Here is a 25,851-nt window from a genome sequence, read left to right on the forward strand (position 1 = left end):
GCCACCAAGACTTAAAGGTAAGATATACACAATGGAGGTTAGACTATGTTGTATGAGGCGGGGTGTTGGTCAGTTAAGAAATCTCATGTTCAGAAGTTGAAAGTAATAGGAATGAAGATGTTGAGGTAGATGTGTGGACATACTACGAGAGATAGGATCAGAAATGGAGATATTTCGGACAAGTTGGGGGTAGCCCCCGTGGAGGATAAGTTGTGGGAAGTGAGGCTGAGATGGTATGGCCATAGGAGATGCCCCGGTAAAGAGATTACGCATGGGGGTATAAGGAGAGGTAGAGGAAAGCCTAAGAAGTATTAGAGAAATGTAATTAAACATGATATGGCGTGTCTTAAGCTTAGTGAGGACATGGCCATTAATAGGAGATTGTGGAGGTCGAAGATTTGAGTGTAGGTTATATAGCGGATATTCCTTACATACCGTTATCTTTAGTATTACTCTAATTATGGCTTATCCTTAGTTTCATATTATTACCTAATATTGCTTTTGTTTCGATTTGTTGATATCTCGATATTAGTTTCATATTATTACCTAATATTGCTTTTGTTTCGATTTGTTGATATCTAGATATTTCTTATGTTTCCTTTCCATGGCTTGTTCATTTTATTATTATATTTTTACTGCTAATATTGTGCTTACCTAAGTTGAGTGTCTATCGAAATCAGTCTATCTATCTGTATAAGGTAGGAGTAAAGTTTGTGTATATAATACCTTCCACATACCCCACTTGTGAGAATATATATATATATATATATTCTATTATAACAGTAGTAATATGCTAATCAAAATTTCTATCAACAATATAATAACACTAAACATTGCATAATATAATAAAGAAAAATACTGAATAAAAAAGTTATTCGTTGACTATATAAGTCTCCTTTAATTTAATAGAGATTTTACTATTAGGTATGTCATATTGACAAATAAGATGACAATTAAAATTTATTAAAACAATACGATCTAATATGTTCAAACAAGCGCGATCACAATTTAATTTAATTAATATATTTTAATATTTATTTTTTTTACTCCAATTCAGTTAACATGAATGGACTCCCACATGTTTTGGGCAGTTATTTTATCAATATAGTCAAAAAGAAGCAAAAGCATTCACATTAAGCGAAGAGATAGCCTAATAATAAGCCATTCGGCTCAAGAGATTGCTCCACAGAACTAGGAATTAGAAAGTTATTTGGAAAAAAATAATCTCCTACATTTTAATGCAAAAAGGTGAAAATTAATTATATCTCCTTTAATTTTGGCAACTGATACATATGTGATAGCTTTTTTTCCCCATAGATTTTGGCTATCTTTTTAATTGATTTTTAATGCCATAAAATTAAAAATTAAATTATATCTCCTAAGATTGTGGTAACTGATTTTATCTCCTAAAATTTTGGTAATTGATAAATATGGACTAACTTATTTTTTGCAGCTTTTGGCTATCTTTTTAATAAAATTTTAATGCAATTAATATTAAAAACTGATTATATCTACTAAATTTTTGGTAATTGGATACATATTTAGTAACTTAGAAAATATTTCATATTAAAAGTACGTTCATTTTATTTTTGTTTGGTCCTCCCTTCATCTTACTAGTAACTCGAGCATATTAATTCAGTGCAACTTTGTGGGTAGTTTTCACGTGGAACTAGGATTTTAACAGATAAGTACACTTTTTATTTTTAAAAGAAAAAAGAAAAAAATGGGACACAAAGCAATTGACCTACCTAAAATTAACTACTCAAATGTGGGTGAAGGTTGGTTTATGTTAGTTAATTTCTTTATTTTTTAAAATCATTTTCTTTTCTTTTTTATAATAAAAAATATATTTATTCATTAAAATTCAGACAATATTATTGAGAATAATAGAATAATTTAAAATAAAAAAATATTTCAAGAGTAATAAATATATATCTTCTATTATATTAGAATGAGAGTAGCAAACAAAAATATTAAATAAAGTAATATGCTAATAATTTTTTTTATTAATAATGTAATAATAATACTAAAGATTGGATAATATAATTAAAAAAAATACATAATAAAAAAGTTATTCGATGATTATATAAGTTTTCTTTAATTTAATAGAGATTTATTATTGGTTATATCGTATTGACAAATAAAATGAAAATTAAAATTTATTATAGCAATATGATCTAATATGTTTAAACAAGCCCGGTTATAATTTATTTTTATTAATATTTTTTAATATCGACCATGCATAGCGTGGGTACGACTACTAGTAAACAAGAAGAGGAAAAGACCTGTGATGAGATTTTCACTTTGATTATTTAAACTAAAAGCATGTTGTAAGTCCAATATAAACGATCAGTTGTCACATATAAAAATAGCTAGTGACAAACAGTTTTTTACTGCAATTTAAGCTCTATGACATAAACTTGAGCATTAACTCCACGTGCAATTTAATTAGAGTATTAATTTAGTATGAGTCTGTACGACTACCAAAAAGTAACTTTGGATATGAAAAATAGGAGGGGTTATGTTCAAAACTGGTTCATTTTGTTAAAGCATCCCCTTTTAGCGATTTTTTATTAAGTCAATCCTCTATATTTTTGTTTTTTTAGTTGTGCAATATTCACTTTGAAATTGAAGTTTACTAATCAGACCTTTTTAGGCTGCACTGCTTCTCTTTCTCGGCAAGTTCTCTCATGCGGTTGACAAAATTAGCCTCACTTTTCTTGATAAGCAAATTTCAGTTGATTAAGAAATCTAAGAATTACTTGGGCTTCAAGTAATATTACATTATTTTCACATATATAGAGACCAGACATCGGGTAAATACCATCAGGCTGGGGTCACTGGTTTGTTTTTTGGAATCTTCATACAAATAGCAGGTAAGATTCGTTATTTATTTTTCCTAATATATATATATATATATATATACACTCCGGCTATTTTTAGTTTAAGCAACTGGTTGTGTTGCTATTTAGGATAAATCTTTCTTGTTTTTCCATTCTATTTCATTTGGGCCCAGGCCCAAACCTTTTTAATACTCTATTAGATGATATTAATTTCGGCCCACCTTGAAATAAAGTGTCTATTTCTTCAGTGCCAATAAAATCACAGGCAGCTACGAACCTCTCTTCAGCCGCCGAGTTCTCCTGCAAAATATCTCTCTGTTCGGCGCAATCCAATTGTAAAGTTCCCTTCTTTCTCTCTTTATCACGCCGCAAAAACCTAATCCTGATTTTTTAGTTGTAGTATAAGAACTATGATTAGGGTTTTGTGTCTGCTCCTACTACATACGTATTTAACATATTAATTTGCTTTCTTCTAGTATCTCCTTTATTGTGATGATTTTTTGTTGTCTGGAGTGGTGATTAGTATTACTGGTTATTAATTATTTTTCGAATGAATGAATAAAAGAAAAGAAGATTAAGTTCAAAGATGAATTTTTATTTACATCCTAGCAGGCACGTAAATATATGATGATTTTCTGATTCCTAATTAGATGATTTTGTTGTCTGGTTATTAGTAAAAGTGCTTACTTTTCGAATGAATAAAAAACATAGAAAATATTGAGGTCAAAGATGAAATATTTATTTAGGTCTTGGCACGTTAATATCTATTGAGTTTGTGATTCTTATTTATCCAAACGTCGGTTTTGCCAGAGTTGGTTTGAGATTGCAAGTTGGGATCAAATTAATCTAATCAAGTATGCATAGTTCATATTAGCAATCAAAGAACTTGATATTGAATATTTTTAACTTTAGTAAAATACACAGGAATGGTTATAGAGGATTCATAAAGCTGAACACAGCATAGTCGATTAATTGAATAGCATGTATTATTGGAGAATTGTGTGTAGCTATCTTTCTTTTTCTTTGTTAACATATGTATGTCATTTTGGCTATTGACAGGTCTTCTAATCTCCTAGCGATTCTGTATTTTCCAGCTAGCAATGGCTACTAGTGAGTAATTAGTCGATTGTCAATTGGATAATTTATTTATTAGGTTATTTTTGTAATGATTTTAATATGATTGCAGGGCTTCAGTTTGAAAATTCATGTGAAATTGGAGTTTTCTCAAAGCTGACCAATGCATATTGCTTGGTAGCTATTGGGGGTTCTGAGAACTTCTACAGGTTCCTTTTTTTGGCTCTTCGAATCATCTGTTGCTTAATATTGGAAAATTATGTAGTTTGAAACTAAAAGATTTGAAAAAGAAAATACTGGAGCTGCTCTTTCAGAATTTCCTAGTGAAAACAGCGGAAACAAGAGAATGATTGAATATATACTTAAGTGAGGAGTGTGGAGAATGGCAATGAAGAAAGTGGGAAAAGGGAAAGGATTTGTGTGCCCTCTTCCTGAATTTTTCCTTCTTCCCAATTTAGCACCTTTAAAAATTGACCTATGTCTTTATCACAAAAATAAAAGCTGTACCTCAATGTTTTAATCTAGTTTCCAGGTTCTGAACTCAGTGAAAATGATGTGATCTGTATTTTTTTCCAGCACGTTTGAGTCGGAGTTAGCAGGCATCATCCCAGTGATCAAAACCTCCATTGGAGGAACGAGGATAATTGGAAGACTCTGTGCTGGTACGTGGCAACAACTCTAGCTATCTTGGAACTTTAAGGTCTTGTTGCCAACTGATCTTTATTGGAATAATTAAGTTCCTCACTTTTCTGATCTTGTGCAGGAAACAAAAATGGGCTTCTCTTGCCTCACACTACTACAGATCAAGGTAATTATATAATCAACCATGCTGTAGATACATCTTCCTTACTCGCGATACTGTGATTAACCATATATTTGAGCAAGTTTTTCATTTGTAAATCTTTGAGTTAGAGATTTGTAATTGGACGAGTATTCCAATATAGAAATCCATGTTTTATTTGGAATGGTGGTGACCGGGCTTGCTTACGCACACCTCCATTATTATTCCACTAGGTACCTGCCATATCCTGCTAGCACAGGTAACGGGTAAGTCTACCCACCAAGGCTTAGGCACATGGGAAGAAATCAGCTAGTGTTTTGTGTTTTTGTCCCATCTGGGATTTGAACCTTTGTCTCAGAGGTTCGCATCCACTTCATTGACCACTAGGCATTAGGCAACACCTTTGGGTGCCTTTGTGTGTTGTATCATTGTTGGTTATGATGGCATGTCTTAGATTGCCACTTCTGGAGCTTCTTCTTGTGGTTTAATCATCTCTTACACATATGTCACCTACATATGTTTTAGTATTTAGTACCTATATTTTTTCATCTTATGTACCTACTTTTCTTGACTTATTTGTCTTGCATTTGGGTTTATGATGAGGACTTGGGTCATTTTGGATCAGCTGATTTCAAATTGGAGAATTTAATAACAACTTTGATGCCTATGTTAAACAACAACTACAACAACGCCTCAGTCCTAAACAGAATTAGGATCGGCGATATGAATCCTCATTTCTTTCTTTAAGCTCAACTCATATCATCATCGATGCCTATGTTAACCTTGCAATATGTAAAAGTTTTATATCAAAAAAAGGATTTCAGATACCCACCTAAATTGAAGGAAATATGAATCCATTAAATATGGTAAATATGCTTCTGTCTTAACTATTAAAGTTGCAACTTATTGTGATTTGTGCAAATGGATTTGTTTTGAATCACTTTGTCCAAACTGAGCCTTTGAGAAATTTTATTATGTCACATGTTACATCCAATTATGCGGGTTAGGAAGGAAAAGAGTATTAAGGAAGTTTTGGCTACAGCACTGTAGGCCTTGAACTCTTGCACTAGGCTTGAGCTCCTCCCCTTCGACAAGAGCTATAGTCAATTTCTAAGCGGATCAATAAGAGTAAGTTTTGGCTACAGCACTGTAGGCCTTGATGACTGCAAAAATCATATTAACTACAAACAGTTTAAACAGTGTTTAACTCATCTTTGTGCAAATGATACCAATTTAGCTATTACTTTGAGTTGTAAGTTGTAACTTATCTTTGGGCAAACAATACTGCCCTGATAAGTTGCCTATCAGAAAAACTGCCTTGATAAGTTATTTTTAACTTCATTATTTGAATCCATATCAATGTACATTCTGGGAGTAGTTTTTAGGACCTGTTATTCACACTCGAACTCTCCTACTGTTTGCTGTGTGTGCTTTCTAGCAATAAGACTGCTTGCTAAACGAACCACTGCTGACGAAGTGCCCCATACCCGCACTAAGGGGTAACTTAGATAATAATTACATATTAGCTCATTCTGGGATTCCCTTTCTAGTTGCCCCTACTGTGGTTCTAGGATGCACGAAACAAGTGTTTTTGGGATCGTAACAGTTGGCTAGATTCACCAGGAAAGGCAACACTTTCTGTTTTAGTTACTTGGGAGGTAGTGCGAGCATTTCTAATGATGTATGATGGAAGATGATCGTGTGATTATTATTCCTTTAAATAATAGTTGATCAACGACAATAGTAAAGATAAAAATGCGTAAAAAGAAATTTCAACAGACCAGCGTTTAATTATCACTCGATTATCCCATGCTCATTAGTGGGACAGAAGTGTTTTGTGATATACAGTGCTTCCCCCACTAAAGTTGAATTGACTCTGCTCACATCTTTGACTTTGGTTCTGCCTTTTTGTTTATGTTTCTGCTGGAAGAACTTCAGCACTTGAGGAACAGTCTGCCGGATGGAGTTGTGGTTCAGCGCATTGACGAGCGATTGTCGGCCCTGGGGAACTGCATAGCATGCAATGATCATGTGGCTCTTACGCATACAGACCTTGACAAGGTAATCAATCTGTTGGCTACTTTCCGCTACAAATTGGTATGATGTTGTATAGATCTCTGATATTTATTCCCCTCCCTGTTTATAAATGACAAGGCATAAGTGAACGTTATATCTTTTGGAAGCACGTGGTTATCCATTCGTTGGCGTCTTGTCTATAGTTTGTTTTATGTAGAGAACTGAACAACTCTCTTGAGTTTAAGCAAGTTAATCCTCGTCATGTAATACTGCATCAGTGTGTTGTTTCAATGTTCATGAATGTGCAACAGGAGAATTTTCTTACATATTATAGTCCTATTACTGCAGTACAGTTTACACTATCTGTAGAGTTTCTTGGCCTTATTTATATTGTGCTAAACTTTGTTTATGGAAAAAGGTACTTGTTTATTTACTCCTAATCAAGTGTTATCGTCCTCATATTAGCCCTAAACCCTCATCCTTTACTTTTCCTTCTTCTATCCTATTGTTTTACCTCAACCAACGCAGACTCACTACATTATTGTCATAGAGCTTTAGTTGTTGCATTTACTCTTATTATTATTGATTAATGGGGTACTGTCACCTAAGATTGTCAAATGTTATTTTTATCAGGAAACTGAAGAGATGATTGCTGATGTTCTTGGTGTGGAAGTTTTTAGGCAGACAATAGCAGGGAATATTCTTGTTGGCAGCTTTTGTTCTTTCTCAAACAGGGGAGGCTTGGTAAGTATACATTCTTTAAAGCCTTGTCAAAAAAGTTTACATTCTTAAATAATGGGAATGGGTGACGTTTGAACATACACGGCTTATACACCAATGAATGAGTAACATGTGTTAACATACACTTGTATCATTAAGTCATATTTAATTGATGTGCATTCTCACCTCAGTTTGTCGCTTACCCATGATAAATTAATCTGGTTTAGTGTAAACATCGGGTGTTGGTAGTATTTGCCCATGTGATGACTGCTGCTTGTTACAGGTCTGGGGGCTAAACTAGAAATGTGTTGTTTTGTTGCCTCATTTTGCTAAAACGTCGTGCTGGAGCAGGTACATCCTCATACGTCCATTGAAGACTTGGACGAACTTTCAACTCTCCTTCAGGTTCCTCTTGTTGCGGGAACAGTGAACCGCGGTAGTGAAGTGATAGGTGCTGGATTGACTGTCAATGACTGGACTGCCTTTTGTGGCTCAGACACTACTGCTACAGAGTTGTCCGTTATTGAAAGCGTATTCAAGTTGAGAGAGGCTCAACCTAGTGCTATTGTTGATGAGATGAGGAAGTCATTGATCGACAGTTACGTTTGAGTTATATGGTTCAAGTTGCATGTACTACGGAGTTGTGTGACAGTATGACCTACTGCTTTAATTTTGTGTTTCCTGTGTTAAAAGGTCTGTCTTGATAAAGCACAGATTTATGGTTAATCTTAATTGCGATTTCCAATTTTCAAGTGTATAATGTTTGATGTGGAGTTTAATTTCCTTATAAAATTTCGTTATGTATACAGCATTTGGTTTTTGCAATAACTAACTACTTAATCTTCGTACTTGGTATTAGATTTTGCATAAGTTTTACAGAGGGGGAAATTGAACGCTATGATACTAACTTCGGGTGGTATAATTTAGACATGTATTTACACAATATTTTATATGACAGTGAGAGATAAGAATATGTACTAGCAATAATCCTTGATAATTCTCTTATTATTAATCTGTAATCAGACGATCGCTTAGTGTCATTACTTGCGTTGGATAGAAAATTTGTCTGAAGAGTGAAAACTTACTAGCTCGGACTCGCTAAATTTGTAGTGATGGCCACTGCCACCTGCAAACTTATCAATGTTTGTAGTTCCATTTATCTAAACTAGAGCTGGCAATTGGACAGGTCGGATTAAATATGAAGGGGTTGAAAATGAATTAGACAAAACTGGTAAAATACCCATAATAACTATCGAGTATTATCCATATGACCTCTTGAATTATGAATATCGTCATTGTTGAGGGATTCATAGCCTCAATATCTCTTGTCAAAATGACCATCTCAAAATGATATTTATTTAATAAATTCAAAACGTTGTTGTTATTATCAATCATTAAGTCGTTCAAACAATTGTGAGATAATTCAATCATTTTGATTATTCACTTTCATTAAGTCTTTCTACATTTATTCAGTATACGTAAAATAATTAATCCATTAAACCACAACTCTTGGTTGCTTGATTCTAACTCTACTTTTTTTTTTGGGTTGTCTTTCTTCTCATCATCCAATCTTTTTCTTAATATTAATTTGATCCTACAACACCTATACTATAAAAAATTAGACGAACATCATAATTGTAGAGAAATATATAGTACTCAAACATATGTATACACGTCAACTTAATTAATAAAATAAACATAAACAATTGAAAGAAAATATGAATGATAAATTTAAAGCAAAAAAACACATTTATTGAACCTTGATTTCCTTGTATCCTTCATAAGAATACTAAAAAATGAATAATGAACTATAGATTCTAATTTTAATTTGTAAAATAAATAATATATGAATGAGTAAACTTACGACAAAGCTCAACATATTCTAGTTTGGACCAAAGTGCTACTGTTGTGCCTACGAATCATTGAAATATTCAACCGAATAAAACCAATTATTTATTATCTGATTGAATATTTGAATGTCACATAAACTTGAATTCAAAATACAGCTGAAAAAAGTGCTTTTGTTTACCACCACGTTAATGATTTAAGGTTTCATGTAATAGTTCACATTTGAAAAGGTTTTTATTAGGTAAAATTAATTAATTTTAAAGTTTTAAATATTATATTCCATACATAGTATGTTAAATAAGGAAGGTTTTAATATGTAATATTTTACTTGAATTCAAATTCCTAAATATTAGGAAAATAATTAAATTACTATTATATTATGTCCAATGCTAAATTTATTTTTAAAGGGTAAAAAAGGCGAACGACATTTCGTTAAGAGCATTCGTACTTTTAATATAACTAGTCTCTATGTACGTGTGTTGCACGTAAATATTTAATCAATTAAAGGGTAGCTCAGTGCATAAGGTATCCCGCATTCACGCAAGGTCCAGAGAATGATCGCACCTCAACTGGTATGATGTAGACAACCTGCCCTAATACAAGCATTATTTTCTATAAAAGATGTATATATGGCTTGTTGTAAAGCAATTAATATGGAAAAAGTAATAAAATCTTTTAAATGCAAAAAATCACTGTCATTACATGGGGAAAAAAATCAAACATCGTCTAACCTTGCATATATAATCAATTTAATCAAGTTAGATAGTATTTATATTTATTGATAGTGTAGAAATATGTAATATGGTCATATCTTATTTAATATATTTATTTACTTTAAAAACATGCAATGATCAAGTAATATTAAATTTTAGGTAGCACAAAATTATATAAAAAGATAAATTAATCTTGGATATTTAAAGGCAAACTCGCAGAAGATTGTTTTTTTTAATAAAGTAGCATTTTTCAAGAAGGAATTAAATTGTGTTTAAAGTAAGAAAATACATTCCTAAAATTCCTAACCTAAACTGAATAAAAAGGCTTTAAAAGCATCCCTAAAATTTCTAACTCAAATAAAAAGTAAAATATATTTTTAACGAAGGAATCAAATATTTTCAATTCCGAGAATTCTTATTCGTAATGCAAATAAAAGAGGAAATTACCTTCTTAAGAAAGAATCAATTTTGTTCCATTCCTAAGAACATAACAAATAAAGAAAGGCAAATATTTGCTCCTAAATATAAATAAGAGAACGAAAAATAGTGACTCTACAAAAAGAGTCCCGTCAAAATCGTTGCCCTGTAGAGCTTGGTTTTTTCATCCGAAGTAATTTTAAGTTTTTCTTTCTGTCTATTACTTTAGAGTTTAGACTATATTATAAAGAGGTCAATGTACTATTTTGACCTTTCATTCCATTCTGTGATTATAGTAATTTTTATTCTAGTACTCTCTGCGAAAACAGTTTGATTGCGTGAATTTATTAAAAATTACTGCTTCTATGAAGACAAAAGTTGGTTATGTAATTATACATATGAATTGTAACTTTGGAAGTTTATTTATTTAGAGATTGATTTTTCCGTTGCTATACGGCATGTTTATTGTTAAAGTTATTTTGGCCGTGAACAATTGAAGAAGTTCTTAAAGTCCCAAATACTGTAACAAAAATTAGTTAAATAAAAATAATAATAAAGTGACAAGGGACTATGATTAGCAGTATCAACAACAATAACAACAATACAATACAATCTTACGAGTAAGTATAATTAGCATCATCAATGGAAGAAAGTTTTAGATAACAGGACATAACAAATATAAAGTTTAGTTATAACACTACATAAACTACCTCTTTGGTCTCGTACAAATTGGGGGAGAGATCGTTACAGCTTGCACCTTGTAAAACTACAAGAGAAATGTAATTCATATCACTTTATATAGTGGTTTAATGGCGTGAGATTTGTGTGTCTTCGCTAATAGGTAGGACACTTGATTGGTATTAGAATCCCATGCAAATTGAATCATACTTGCCTTAATTCAAAGACCATAAATATTAGGAATTCAATTAGCGATTGTTACTATTTTATCCTAGATGCAATGAAGCTTAATTTAATTTTTTAAGGTTAAAAGAGTCGATCAATATGTCAAGTATATTTTTCTCATTCAACATTTAGCGTGCAACATTCGTCTTTTTATAATAATATAGATATAGATATACTAGTTTAAGGTACACACTTTGCGCGTGTATCCATTCAATAAGTATAAATTTTTAAAAAATTATTAAATACTGTTAAACTATGTGTACTTAACGTGCTTTTTAAATGTTAGTTTGGAAATATTTCTAAAATTTGATGTTGGGTTAAAGAAATCATAATAATAGATGATAATTTAATATTATTAGAATATGTATTTATATTTTGGTACATAAATATTAGAGAAGGTGTATTTGATTAAAGGGTAATGGAAATACTATTGTACACTTAGAGAATCAGACATATTTTTCATACATAGTCTTCTATTTTTTTTTAACTTTTACCAAGATAAACTCATTCAATTAAAGACGTAAGTTATGCATACCTTTTGCATTTCAATTTTCTTATATCAAAATCATAATAAGAGTCAAAAAAGAAAATATACTTTAAAAAGAAGAGACACTTATTACACGGTAAAAGAGAGCCGAAATTTGGTTCCTAAAATAGATAAGGAGAAGGATATATATATATATATTACTATTGGACGCGTAAGTTGTGCATAGCATTTCAATGCGCTAATAAATAAATCTTAATAACGGTATAAAAAGAAAAAAAATATTTTGTTGATTTTCTATAGAAAAATTTGTTGAAAATTGGTCAAATATCTCTTCCTTCTATTTTTCATAAAATATCTCTTCTTGTATTCCTCACAATTTACTTCTTCGATTCAATGTGTTTTTTCCATATACAACAACAACAACAACAACAACAACAACCCAGTATAATCTCACTAGTGGGGTCTGGAGAGAGTAGTGTGTACGCAGACCTTACCCTTACTCTGGGGTAGAGAGGCTGTTTCCGATAGACTCTCGGCTCCTTCCCTCCAAGAACTCCCACCTTGATCTTGGGATGACTCGAACTCACAACCTCTTGGTTGGAAGTGAAATGTGTTTACCATTAGAGCAAACCACTCTTGTGTCTTTTCCATATAAAGATTCCTAAATCGGAAAGGAGTTCAAAATGCTCATTTTCACCTAAACCCAAAGAAGAAATTCTAGAATTGGAAGGAATGAAAAAATTAAAGCCCTAAATATTAAAAAATAACTAAATGGCTATTCTTGAATGTAAAAAAAATAATTAAATTATTATTATTAAATATTAGAAAAATAATTAAATGGCTATTTTATCTAGTGTAAAGTCTTTCGCTAAGGGACTTCGTGCATTTTTTAATACTAGTTTCTCGCCACGTCCATGAAGTGGAACAATAAGTCATCATTGGTAAGGTTGGGGATTTGAAGCACAAGGGTAGTGAACTTTTTGACATAGTTACGCATGCTCCATGTTTGCTTCAATTCCCTAAGCTTGCGCCTTGCCTCGTACAAGACATTGTTTGGAAAGAAATGTCGCTTGAACTCCGCTTTGAACTGATCCCATGTGCTAATAGTACATAGACCTTTATCCACGTCATCTATCTTCCTTCTCCACCATAGCATGACAGTCTCTGAGAGGTACAACAGTGCAGTGTTTATCATGGCCTCGTCGTCCCTCGCTTTGCCGTGCCTGAAGTAGTTCTCCAAGTTCCAAAGGAAGTTTTCCACTTATTGTGCATCACGAACACCTTTGAACACAGGGGGTTTAGGAGCCTCGATCTTGGCCTCCCTTGTCACCACAATATTGTTGGCTACCTCGGCCACGCCAACACTAACATGCTCCTCGAGTGACTCTATCTTTGCCTTCATAGCAACGATAGTACTTAAAGCCTCCATGAGAGCAGCGATGGTTTGCCTTAGTTCCATCTCGGTCTGTGTACGTCCCTCCAAGTCATTTCGGATACTCTCAATCTCTTCAAGAGTGTGCCCCTCAAGAACGCTAAGAGTGCCTTCCACGTTCCCCAAACGTTGGCCAAAGATCTCCACGGCGTCCATCCCCGCATTCATCTTCATCACCCACTCTTTACCGAGCGAGACGTCCTCGGGCAAGACCTCCACTTCATCCTCGCTCGCCTCAGTGGCAAATGGTTCTTGGGATGTAAGCCCTTCGTGTGACACAACCTCGGGTGGCACCTCCTGGATCTTATTGGTGACATTCCTCATTTTGTTACGGCCACTCTTGCCAGCAACATCTTGGATGACGCTGGCTTGGGTATTGCCAGCGTTAATTTCTCCGTCGTTCGTTATTTCCTTAGTTGAAACCTTTGCCCTGATACCACATTGTTACGTCCTTAGTCGTTAGCTAAGTACACGTGCGACACTTGACAATTTATTCATGATCTTGCACAACTTGCTCACGTTCTTGCTATGCCAAATCAACCTTACTACAGTCAAGATAGCTAAGAGATTGTTAGAAAGAACACAAGAAAATTATTAAAGGAATCTTTGTATTAGAGAGAATTTGAATTGTTTACTTGGTAAAATACAAATGAATGGCCCCTTTATATACTAGTCTCATAGGGTCTAGTGTGTAAATATTAATTGTTACACAAATACTTAATATTTACAAGATAAGAGCTTTTTCTAAAATTCTTTACAAGCCTACTAGAAGATTTCAAGTACTTTCCTAACAAATCCAGGATCAAGGATCTTCCAAAGAAAATGTCCATACTTATTTAGAATTTTCTCGCAAATGGTAGCCTTCCTCCTATATAAGCGTCCACGTGACATTAATATATGCTAAATGACCTCTATGTAGCATGATGACATGGCGGATCATCAAACATGGCCCAATTAATCCAAATGGCTCTGAATAAGCAATGAGAGAGGGTAAAACAGTCTACAGAAGCCAATGGTCCTCTAAATTGAATACAATTTGTGCATTTGCCACTCCTAAGGTATTTGGTCTTTCCTTCATCGAAAGCCTGGTGAAAGTCAGTGCGAATAATAGTATAACAACAATGTCGAAGCGCAAGCGTCGAGGGACGGTAAAGAGCATTAACAGCTCCCTTCTTAACCCTTCAGGTTACCTCTTTACTCAATCTTCTTCTTCTATCGTCCAGTGAGAAGGTTTTAATTTCAACCTTGTAGTTGTTTTTTGAAAAAAAGATTTCTTTTCTCTCGATTATAGGGTAAACTAGGGCTTGATCGGAATCACATTTATTGGCGCTGCTGCTATCGTAGATTCACTGAGTTCTATCCTAATTTTAGTAGAACTTTTTTTTTCTTTTACTTTTTCCTTTTAGATAAGAACAAATCAGAAAACATAATGGATCAAAATAATGAAACCGATGTATCAGATAACAAACCACTTGATAAGGAAGATAAGAAACTTTCCATCAATCTTGCAGCTTCTATACAGAGGGTTGGTTTTTTTTGTTGGGGGGTGGGTGATGTGGCAGGCTGTTTCTCTTCAATTGCTGTCAAAGCAATGATTAAGCTACTGACCAATGCTATAGTCCATTCTATCCTTGAAGGTCATATATCTGTTTACTCAGATTTTCCATATCAAGATTTGTGAGCGGGAAGGAGCAATGAGTTTTTAGATAGGAGTTAATGGAATGTACAGGAGCTAGCCTCTTTTTTGTACTCAGTATCCCCGCGATGCTTATTGAATGAAACCTAACTTTACCTGATCAAAGAAAAAGAGTGGGAAGGAGCAATGTTGCTTCCCCCTCCTAGAGCACGGAAATCAACATTGTGCTAATAGTTTCAAAGGTGCAAAGCTGATATCGTAATTTTCCACCACAGCAACTGATCAGGAAAGGATTAATATGGAATCCCCAAGTATGTCACAGTTCAAACCACGATCACGTGCACTAACATGAAAAAATAAGGTGACAGCTGATACAAGCCACTCTGAGGTTATGCCACACAAGCTTCTTGTTGTTCGCAGTTCAAAACACAACCATGTTCACGTCAAAGACGTAAAGTAAGATAACAGCTGATACGAGGCATTCTGAAGTTATCCCACTGCCTACTTCTTGCTGTCGTGGTTCAAGGAGGAACAATAGTTTAAAGGGGTTAGGCTCATGGAAATTCGAGCGTTACTTAGAGTACTTTTCTACTCTAACTCTACGTTTGGTTGGGGTGAGGAAAGGTTGGTGAAGGGTAAGTAAAAATTTAGGTTAAAAAGGTTATTTCTCTTGTTTGGCAAGGAAGTAAAATATGAACAGAAGTAAATATAGAGAGGTCCGCTCCCCTCCAAGTCAACCTTTTTTAGCCCCTCCAAGATTGGACGGAAAAGAAGAAATGCTGAATACTACTAAATGAACTTTCTCTCCTTTACCCTCTCCTCAACTTTATGGAACCAAACAGAGCGTAAGAACCCAAGACTTATCAATTTCTCTTGTGAGCCTAACTTTTGGGTTTTTTTATAGGAGCATATGGAAATGGCATCCAGAAGATAGGAAGAACTCATTTACAATACCTTGACAATTTGCGGTTCTACTTGTACTCAGAACGTTCTCACAAATCTAAGGTGTTGAATTGGATCAAGAAAAAGAACATATTCTCGAAAAATATGTTTTTGTGTGTTTATTATCCTTATAAAAAAATATATTTGTTCTGCAGCTGACAAGGCACCTGATGGTTTCTCTATGGGGTTTTTCCATAATTGTTGGGAGATTGTGAAAGAAGATATCATACATACTATCAGGACTTTCACAACAATGAGTATTTTGAGAAGAGTTTCAATGCTTCTTACATAGCCCTTATTCCTAAGAAGAATGGTGCAAAGGAACTTAAGGACTTTAGACCTATTGGTCTAATAAGAAGCATATACAAGATCGATCATTTCCAAATTGTTGACAGAGAGGCTCAAGATCGACCATTTATGTGAAGTTATGATTTACTTTAGTTAAGCCTTTAGGTATATGACGTCTAACATATATCTCAAGATAAAAATATATTGATAATGGAGAAAACTAAGCTTAAAAGTCATTTAGTTATCACTGTCTTTCATGGCACTTTTTTTTGTTGGACGTTATTCTGTTTCAATTATTACACATTTTTATATCTAAAAATTTTAAATTCTTAGCCACACATTGAAAACACATTTCTTTTATTATACTGAAGAAATCATATTATACAAAAGTTATCGCTAGGAAATTATTCAACCCTTATTCTTATCATTCTATTCAAACCAATCGTCATAGAGAACCTTGAGATGTAACTTAGTGTATCTATTTTTGAAAGTGATTGATTTATTAGGAGTAGTCACCAATTGAGATTTAGCGTCTCTGAGTTGCAAATTGGCGTATATATATTAAAAGATCGTCATACCTACCAAACCAAACGTCATATCCTTGCTGTTGACTTGTAAATGTTTCTTTTTAACAATTTATCTTAGATATAGAGTGAAAACTCAGTGATAATTTATTGGAAGGAATAAAATTCATTTTGTTAGGCAAACACTCATATTTAAACCTATTCATGCTTACCATGCAACTCTAAAGTTTATATGTGCGGGTGTTGATATTTTTATCAATCAATATTTTGTGTCTTAACATTTGTATTTTTATAATATATATATAAAATTAGAATTTGTATAGTATAATTCTATACACATAACGGTGTTTATCAATATATTAGTAGTTTATCCAATTCATAATTATTTCCAACGTTACCAATTTGTAGTTGTATTAGAAGTTCTAGATATTGGTAGAGTAGGAATTTGCTGTCGGATGTGGAGTTTTAATTCGGAAAGAATTCCATTCTTGGGGTAATATTTGGAATATTACAATTAAACCCATCTTTAACTCAAAATTTTAAGGGCATAAAAGTCTATTAAAGTTTCAAGGATATTTTAGTCGTTCAACAACAACAACAACCCAGTATAATCCCACTAGTGGGGTCTGGGGAGGGTAGTGTGTACGCAGACCTTACCCCCTACCCTGGGGTAGAGGTTGTTTCTGATAGACCCTCGGCTCCTTCCCTCCAAGAACTCTCCACCTTGCTCTCGGGGTGACTCGAACTCACAACCTCCTGGTTGGAAGTGGAGGGTGCTTATCAATAGAGCAACCCACTCTTGTCGTTCAACATTTAGCATAAATTATTCGTACTTTTATAATATATATATATATATATATATTTTTTTTTTGTGTTTATAAGTCATCTCATTAAGGGTAAAATGAGAAGTTCAAAGTTAGATCGTTTTCCAAATGTAGAAAGGTATAATCTTTTTTGCGACAGTCTAAAAAAGTAAGAGTATCACATAAGTTGGGACGGGAGGAGTACCATTTAATTAAAAATAGGACTCAGTTGTTGTTACACTTACATTAAGTTTCATGCTTTACGGAGAATTTTTAGTTTAATTAAAGATTTGAATGTCAGTGTAGTGTAGGATAAGGGTGAGATTTGAAAAAAAACTTAGTATTTGAAAATTCCTAATTTGTCTCAATTTGAGACAAATTCTTGAGTACTGGAATGAATGGAACATTATGGATATTAAAGATTCATTGTATAATCGACACTGACTAGTTTGAAGTGGCTTAGTTGATTGATTGATAGAAAATATAACTTAATTCTGAATACATTCCTTATGTTGTTGCAAATGCACTAAATACATGAAACTTCATTTGGAGGAAAGTTGCCAATTTAGTCCGTCAAAAGCAATCAAGTTAAAGGACAGTTATATCACCCCATAAACAAGTAGCTTCAATCAAAACTGCTCATTGCTTAAAAATGTCCCTCGACGGCAAAGATCAAAGGAGAGACTACAAACTTCTGGTATTACTAATACCTTGCAACCTTAGATATTTTTTTATCAGCTTGCTGAATTGTGCATCTTTATCTCTAATTACATAAGTCCTTTAACATTGGAATAAACATTTGTCTGCGCCTTTATTCATTTCATGTTGTCTATTTAATTTGATGGAAGATTAGTTTTCTTCAAAGTCAGATCAAGACTTAAATAAGACCTTGCATTTGATATAAGTTTGGGACAAGAAGGTTAATCTAACAGAGTGTTAAATTAGGATTTCTGGTGTAAGATTCTCTGTGATTTCTGGGTAAGGTACATTCTAGTCCTCATAATTTTGTAATTTTCACCTTTTCACCCGTACGATTTCTTGGCACATTAATACCGTATATTGTCTGTTTGCTTGCTACTGTCATAGATCACTGAGTTCTATCCTAATTTTGACAGAACCATTTTTCTTTTACATAAGAATAAATTACTTAAGAAAATCATAAGATATCAAAATAATGAAACCAAGGTATTAGATAACAAACCATTTAATGAAGAAGATAAGAAACCTTCTGTCAACCTTGCAGATTCTACACAGAGAGGGGGATTGGGAGGGGGGGTTGTGGGGGGGGGGGATATGGCAAGCTGTTGCTCTTCAATTGCACTCAAAGCAATGGTTTAGCTACTGACCAATGATATAGTTCATTCTAACCTTGAAAGTCACATATATGTTTGCCCAGTTTTTCCATATTCAGTTTTGTGAGAGTGGGAAGGAGTATTGAATTTTTAGATAGGAGTTACAGGAATGTACAGGAGCTAACCTTTTTTTTTTGTACTGTTGCATCCCTTGGATGCTTATTTTATGATGTCTAACTTTACCTGATCAAAGAAAAAGAAAGTGGGAAGGAGCACCATTGCTCCCCCCTCCTAGAACATGGAAATCAATGTTGTGCTAATTATTTCAAAGTTGCAAAGCTGATATCTTAATTTGCCACCCCAGCAACTTATCAGGAAAGGATTAATACGGAACTCCCAAGTACGTCACAGATCAGACCACGATCACGTGCACTAACACGAAAAAGTAAGGTGACAGCTGATACAAGTCATTCTGAGGTTATCCCAGAGCAAGCTTCTTGTTGTTCGCAGTTCAAACCACGAGCACGTTCACGAAAAGGACAGAAAAGTAAGATAACAGCTGATACAAGGCATTCTGAGGTTATCCCACAGCATACTTCTCGTTTTCATGGTCAATCAAGGAGGAACAACAGTCAAAAGGGGTTAGGCTCATGGAAGTTTGAGCGGTACTTGGAGTAAGTTTTTATGACTTTTTTTCTCTTAAATATCCTAATTTAACACTATGTTTGATTGGGGTGAGAAAGGTTGGTGAAGGGTAAAAGTAAAAATTGAGGTTAAAAAGGTTATTTCTCATGTTTGGTAAGGAAGTAAAAGATGAAAAGAAGTAAATATAGAGAGGTCGGCGCCCCTCCAAGTCAGCTTTTTTTATCCCCTCCAAGATTGGACGTTAAGGAGGAAGTATATTAGTTCCTTTCCATCTGTTTCAAACAACCAGAAGTAAATGGTGAATACTATTACCAAAGAACTTTCTCTCCTTTACCCTCTCCTCAGCTTTATGGAACCAAACAGAGTGTAAGAACCCCAAGACTTATCAATTTCTGTTGTGAGTTTAACTTTTGGGGTTTGTTTGTAGGAGCATATGGAAATGGCATCCAGAAGATAGGAAGGACTCATTTACTTACCTTGACAGCTTGTGGTTCTCCTTGTACTCAGAACGTTTTTACAAATCTAAGGTGTTGAATTGGATTACGAAAAAGAACATATTCTCGAAAAAGTATGTTTTTGTTCCCATTGTTCTGTGGTAAGTATTTCATGTACTTGCTGTATGATTATGTAGAATTCTACATTTTAGATATGTCTCTATAGACTGAGTTCCCACATTGCCAGGGGCCACTGGAGTCTCCTGATCTTTTGTCACCTTGATGAAAGTTTACAATCTAAAGCAAGAAGTCCTTGCATGTTGTTACTTGATTCTTTGCAGATGGCAAACCCTGAGAGACTTGAACCTGGGATCAGAAAGTATTTCTTTCTCTCAGCCTACCGTTCCAGTCTGGGCTTACTTTGAAATGATAATCCATTAATATAGCAGTGTTTTCGTTGCAGATTTGTTATAGACTTATTCAAAGTAGAGCAGAGGCCAGAAACCAAGGACCAGATCAGGAAAATCCCTCTAATGATTCCAAAGGTGACAATATTTTGTGTCATTTAATCTCGGTGCTTTTGCAATGCCATGCTCATATAAAAGGTTTCAGGTTCCGCAGCAGAGAAATGATGAAGACTGTGGTAATTTTGTTTTGTACTACATAAACCTCTTCTTAGAGAGTGCTCCAGAAAATTTTAGCATTTCGAAGGGTTACCCTTACTTCGTAAGTTCCTCACTGTGAAAGTTTCATACTTGTTACATTTCTAGAAATTATGTAATCCTTGTTGTGACTGGATGCTTTTTGCAATTTGGTGTTGCTTTATAGATGACAGAAGACTGGTTTACTGTTGAACGGTTGGAATGCTTTTGCCAAGAACTGCAATCTACTATTATGAGTACTTCCGATTCTGATGAATGCCTCCTAGATGACGGAGATGTAGTGTGTCTGGATTAGTGCTGGGAAAATAAGCAAGTATCCGTCCAACCCTCCCAATTAAAAACGGGTTGGATAATTGATTTATTTAAATTTTAAACTGGGTCAAATATGGATCACTCTATAAAAATAGGATAAAATGGGTACAAATATGAATCATTCTCCTCCAGTTCCAGAAGCTGAAGCTCTTGCTACCCCTCCTTGTTCAATTCTGTATCCAGAGGCGGAGCCTGCACCAGTGCTGGTTCATTGAACTTTAACACCTATGTGGCCTTTGGATCAGTTGCTGCTATCATTTGCGCCTTCGCTTAGTAGGCTTATGGAGCTAGCTGCTGCTACTTCTGTTTTTTATGGAGTGAGATTTTACTAGTAGTATTATTTTAAGAATTCTTAGTTATTATTTTTTTGAAGCTGCTGTGTAATGATTTAGTACTGATTAGGAGTTTTTGGGTTGTTTGTTCGTCTCTTATTCAGTACTCCTATTATTTTAAGAATTCTTAACGATTCTGATTAGGAGTTGACTGATGATGATTTCGTAAAAACTAAAAGGCATGGCATGGCTGTCATTTTGTGCGCATATTATTCGCTTTCTATTATTTCTTGATGGTGAAAGAGAAGAGACAGTTTTGCATTTGCTTAAATGGTGTACTGTATAGTCTATAGTTGGTAGAAGCAAGATGAGAGATGATTCAAGTAACCTTCATATTTGGATTTCTGGTCAATTCTAAATGTTTGCTATCATTTTCATTTTCATGAGTAAGAGAGAAGCTTGTGTCCTTTTAGGTCTTTACTTAGTGGAGCAATATATAGTGGGAATTTACTGGTTGGAATATTATAAATTTTCTTTGAATATTTCAGTGTAAAACAGTTAGAAGACAATTAACCTACATAGCAAGAAGTATCTATCTATATTTATATCATATCATACTATATTATAAGTGTGAAATCCAACGTTGAGAATTGAGTTACCAAAATACCCATCAAAAACTGAACGATTATTTTATCCTTTAAACTCAATCTAATTTTTACAAGAGTTCCTATACAAGTGAATAATTTCAATTAAAACATAATACAAAATAGTAAATTACCCCTTTGAAAACAAATAAAGTAGATATCTAAAGTAAATAACCCCTTTGAATAATTTCAATTAAAACATAATACAAAATAGTAATTACCAGCTTTTGCCATGACAGATGCTAAAGGAACAACCTGCTATCTTCTTATACAAAAACCACTTGTCTTGGCCACAAGCAATCATTATGGTCATTAAGATTTTAGACCTATTTTCACTTAATAATGAGGTATGCGGATCTACTACTAAAACTATTGCTAACATGATGACTATTGGATCAACATGTATTCGCTTTGATCGAGAAATATATGGTTTGTTTTAGCTGCGTTGGAGCCTTTTTTTTTCTTTAGATGTTTGAACTCACTCTATACTTGCTACTTTTTAGTCATCTTGAGATAACTCTATTGGTTTGATCTCATAGTACATTTTTTTCCTTTTTAAATGAAAAAATTATTTTCTTATCTTAGATGAATATGTCCAACTTATACGTGAGATTATGCTTCTACCTATAATTTCAAGAAATTTACATATGGATTCCGAGACCTAAGTTCTAACATCATTTGAAGGTGAAATCTTGCACCTAAAAATTAGGTAACTCAGTTATCTGATAGATTTTTCTTTTGATATGAAATAACTTTACTTTGCACATGATCAAGCTGCCGAGTAGCTATGGTTTATTTTTAACCATTTTGCCATGACTATAGAAAATTTGTATCATTATTGTTTCTTTTTGTTTTTACTAATTGCACAATCCAAGTAGCAGTTTCACCTCATATATAACAAATGAAAGTCTGCTTTGATTTATCTGCATGCAAAATCAAGATCTGTCTAAAATAGCTAAATGGAACATCAGCATAATAATCTAAGTTTATCCTTAATGAAAGTTCAAGCAATAAAACATTTAAGCACTTTTGTGGAGCAAGGTTTCTTTCTTTATATTTTTTAAACTTTTATTTTATAACTCAAATATTTATTTTTATATTAATATTTGTGTGATATTTTAAATTATTTACTAATCGATATAGGATATACGCGCAATACGCGTGTCCCGATACTAGTTATATTAAAAGCTCGAAGACCCTTAACGAAATATCGTTCGCCTTTTTTACCATTTTAAAATAAAGTTTACATTGGATAAAATAGTCATTTATAATTTTCCTAATATTTAAGATTTTAAAATCAACTAAAAATTTAACTCCTCTCCTTATTTGAACTACTGAGCTCCTAATATTTAGGGATTTAAAATTATCAAAATCATGAAAAAATATTCTATAATTGCAAGACATTAATTAAAACTCTAATTATTATGCCTACTCCTATTTGAAGTGCATTCGTTCAACTAAAGAAAAAAAAGTGCATTCTATGTTGCCCACAGTAGCAATACAAGCTCAACCACAAATTGAGTATAATTAGGATAGTTTAATACTTTGCATTATTCAACGAAGAAATCATAGGCATACTTGATTGGTCGAAAACTATTGATAAATATGTTTTTTGAAAGTATCAACATTGAATACAAACACGAAAATGACTTATTTAGGTAATTGATGGCGTGTAAATAAAGTAATCTATCTACAATATATATATATTAAAATTAAAAACAGGAAGATATTAAGTTAAAAATCAAATTACGAAATTATCCTTGTCTAATTAAATGTTTTTTAATAAAAAAAACTACATACTACTATTTGTGTCGCGGAAAACTTCCTCAAACATCATCTTCTTTAGATTTGTTTTCCCCATGATAATGTTCCCTCCCTCTTCGCTCTGCCACGGAAAACTACCAAATATAGGCAAGAACATGTGCTAATTCTAGCAATTTATGTGTTTCTTTACTCTTTGTGAAGGTAATCCGACAAAGTACAGCAAGGACCTCAACTTGATTTTTAGTCGGTCTCTTCAAATTTTTTTGCAAGTTATAATTCTCTCAAATTAGTCTATAAATTGTTTGGTTTTTGTTTCTTTGCTGAATAGGAAGTATAAATTACCAAGACACATAGAGTAATTAATCTAACTGAATGCAGAATTGTACGGCTTTAAGAATGGGACTATGAATCACTTATAAATATTTCACATGAATTTCTTTTGTGGGTGAAGGAATAGGGTCGAATGAAGGGATTGAGGATGGCAATGAGAATAATATGCAGGGGGAGGAGGACATGAAAGAGATTGAATCCTACGCGGTGCCCATTATATTGTTGGAGCAATGCCTCTGGCCGATATAGGTATCTCCGATATCTTATGCTCACAGATAGTGCATTAGATTATAAATTGATGGAATAATTTATTTTACATCCTCTGTGTATAGTGTTGTGGCTTGGTAAATATTTTTGATAATCAGTTGGTTGCTTGCAGAATTTAAAGCTATATGGTGGACCATGAAGGAATTGTTTTTTTGAATATTCTAGCTAGGTTAAACGTATAAAGGTTTCATAAGCTAAGCATTTAATAGTGGTAGTTGTATTAGCTCCTAAAACGTATTGTGGACATCTGCATTTACTGGGAAAGAGCCTCACTTGGTGAATGAAAGGTGTTTGCTATTCTAATAATTTTAACTTTTTGCCTTATACAAAGTACTCTTAACTTCTTGTGTAATTAATTTCCAACTGAAGTATATATAGGTGCAATTCAGAAGGGTTGATTGGTAGAAAACATTAATTAGTTAGCCGTTAATCTTTAGATCTATTACTTTCATGGTCTTTATTTGAGCCAAGTAGTTGCTACTTCATTTGGAGAGATGCTCTTTAATTTCTTGATTTTGGATATGCTTGGCACTACCATAAGTGTATTCAATTTGATGCATGTTGTAGAGATACTTGGGATAAATGAATGCTTGGTCAATCTTTCGTATTTTCTCTACCATACTGAATATTGACTTTTGATTTGCAAGATGGATTGGAATACTTTGTTGATAAAATCAATTTGGACATATGAGATTTACTCCTTAAACACTTTGGTTTCTTTAAATCCTCGTGTATAGTTCCTGTCAAGTGAGTATTGATTCTTGAAAGAATGGACTTTAGTGGATGTTATACTTGGGTTTATCATAATATTGTTCTTTTTGGGAAGCATGTTGGAACATTTGTTTAGATGGTTATTATTATGGTTGGTTTTAAAGCGTTGACTTTTTAAGTCTTTATGAAATTTTGAGTTTGATACATACATTTCTTGCCATGAAGTAATTTGAGCGATAAATATTGGTAGATTTAAATGTGGTTTGTACATGGAGTATACTTATCTATTTGGTCTATCTAAATCATTTTCCTTGTTTGATGAGCTCATGAAAGGTGCATTATGTGACTCTATAATGATGATATGTACATAACTTATAGACGAGTTAAATAAGTATATGGGCATTTCTTTCTCTTATTTTGCCATGTATATTTTTGGTGATGAATGCATGTTGATACTTGATCATTTTTTTGTTTTTTCAAGGTTTGAATTCGAGGATGAAATTTTTTTCTTTAAAAGGGTCATGCAGTTGGGACCAGGTTGGTACGTGAAGAGGTTCTCATTTCGAAAGGGCAGGCCAGAGTATTGAAATATGAAAACTATTTATGTTTCAGTTGAGTTAACCTGTACGATTTAGGCCAAACATGAACTACCTTAAGAACAAAAGTGGCAGAAAATGAATTCCCTTCTCCATATTTTAATGCTAGACTTTTGCTTTGCTTAATCAAACATTATAGTATATTTATATCACTAATAAAGGTGTCGAAAGCACTGTGATACTTATTGAAGCTTATGATGGCTCTAATTTATTTAGTAAATGCCTACAATTACTGTTTAGGGATAACTTTATAGCTCTCACGGGCAAAAGATGTACTGATTCATGTTCAAGGGTTTCTTCATAGTAGTTTAATGAGAATATTGGTTTATGAGATAATCATGGTTTTCTTGCAATTCGGTATATTACAATGACCCTGAGCCTTATCAATAGAGGAGAAAAGGTTGGTCAAAGTGTATTACTTTCGGCATCATTCATTAGAATATGCGACGAATTGATTATTTACAAAAGACCTGTATTTGAAAAGGTCTAAAAATG

General features: G+C 33.4%; 2 protein-coding genes across 3 annotated transcripts; both read left to right on the top strand.

The window, feature by feature from the left end:
* Positions 1 to 2,834: 2,834 nt before the first annotated feature.
* LOC107790111 (eukaryotic translation initiation factor 6-2) lies at positions 2,835 to 8,245 on the top strand. 2 transcript variants are annotated; one of them, XM_016612014.2, is made up of 9 exons: positions 2,835 to 2,876; positions 3,092 to 3,178; positions 3,903 to 3,953; positions 4,030 to 4,126; positions 4,494 to 4,579; positions 4,681 to 4,725; positions 6,629 to 6,759; positions 7,348 to 7,458; positions 7,786 to 8,245. In XM_016612014.2, exons 3-9 carry the CDS (start codon positions 3,944 to 3,946, stop codon positions 8,041 to 8,043), a joined length of 738 nt encoding a protein of 245 aa, XP_016467500.1. In that variant the 5' UTR covers positions 2,835 to 2,876; positions 3,092 to 3,178; positions 3,903 to 3,943; the 3' UTR covers positions 8,044 to 8,245. The 2 variants fall into 2 exon arrangements, with proteins under 2 accessions (XP_016467500.1, XP_075090350.1); XM_075234249.1 differs by lacking the exon at positions 2,835 to 2,876 and having other exon boundaries at positions 3,077 to 3,178.
* Positions 8,246 to 14,258: 6,013 nt separating this feature from the next.
* On the top strand, positions 14,259 to 21,367 carry LOC107790110 (uncharacterized). The gene is made up of 7 exons (XM_016612013.2): positions 14,259 to 14,419; positions 19,084 to 19,393; positions 19,792 to 19,959; positions 20,046 to 20,177; positions 20,262 to 20,343; positions 20,411 to 20,524; positions 20,627 to 21,367. The coding sequence occupies exons 1-7, from the start codon at positions 14,356 to 14,358 to the stop codon at positions 20,753 to 20,755; spliced, it is 999 nt and encodes a 332-aa protein (XP_016467499.2). The 5' UTR covers positions 14,259 to 14,355; the 3' UTR covers positions 20,756 to 21,367.
* The last annotated feature ends 4,484 nt before the right edge of the window (positions 21,368 to 25,851 follow it).

The sequence above is a fragment of the Nicotiana tabacum genome, chromosome 17 (genome assembly GCF_000715075.1).
Source record: "Nicotiana tabacum cultivar K326 chromosome 17, ASM71507v2, whole genome shotgun sequence".
NCBI lineage: Eukaryota > Viridiplantae > Streptophyta > Magnoliopsida > Solanales > Solanaceae > Nicotiana > Nicotiana tabacum.

What these genes read in the sequence shown, in the direction of transcription:
- LOC107790111 (XM_016612014.2), top strand. An exon ending in GGTTCTGAGAACTTCTACAG is followed by an intron (nt 4,127 to 4,493) that starts GTTCCTTTTTTT and finishes ATTTTTTTCCAG; the next exon opens with CACGTTTGAGTCGGAGTTAG. An exon ending in CGCATACAGACCTTGACAAG is followed by an intron (nt 6,760 to 7,347) that starts GTAATCAATCTG and finishes TATTTTTATCAG; the next exon opens with GAAACTGAAGAGATGATTGC.
- LOC107790110 (XM_016612013.2), top strand. Translation starts at nt 14,356, where the DNA reads ATGTCGAAGCGCAAGCGTCGAGGGACGGTAAAGAGCATTAACAGCTCC. An exon ending in AAGTTTGAGCGGTACTTGGA is followed by an intron (nt 19,394 to 19,791) that starts GTAAGTTTTTAT and finishes GTTTGTTTGTAG; the next exon opens with GAGCATATGGAAATGGCATC. An exon ending in TCCCTCTAATGATTCCAAAG is followed by an intron (nt 20,344 to 20,410) that starts GTGACAATATTT and finishes AAAAGGTTTCAG; the next exon opens with GTTCCGCAGCAGAGAAATGA.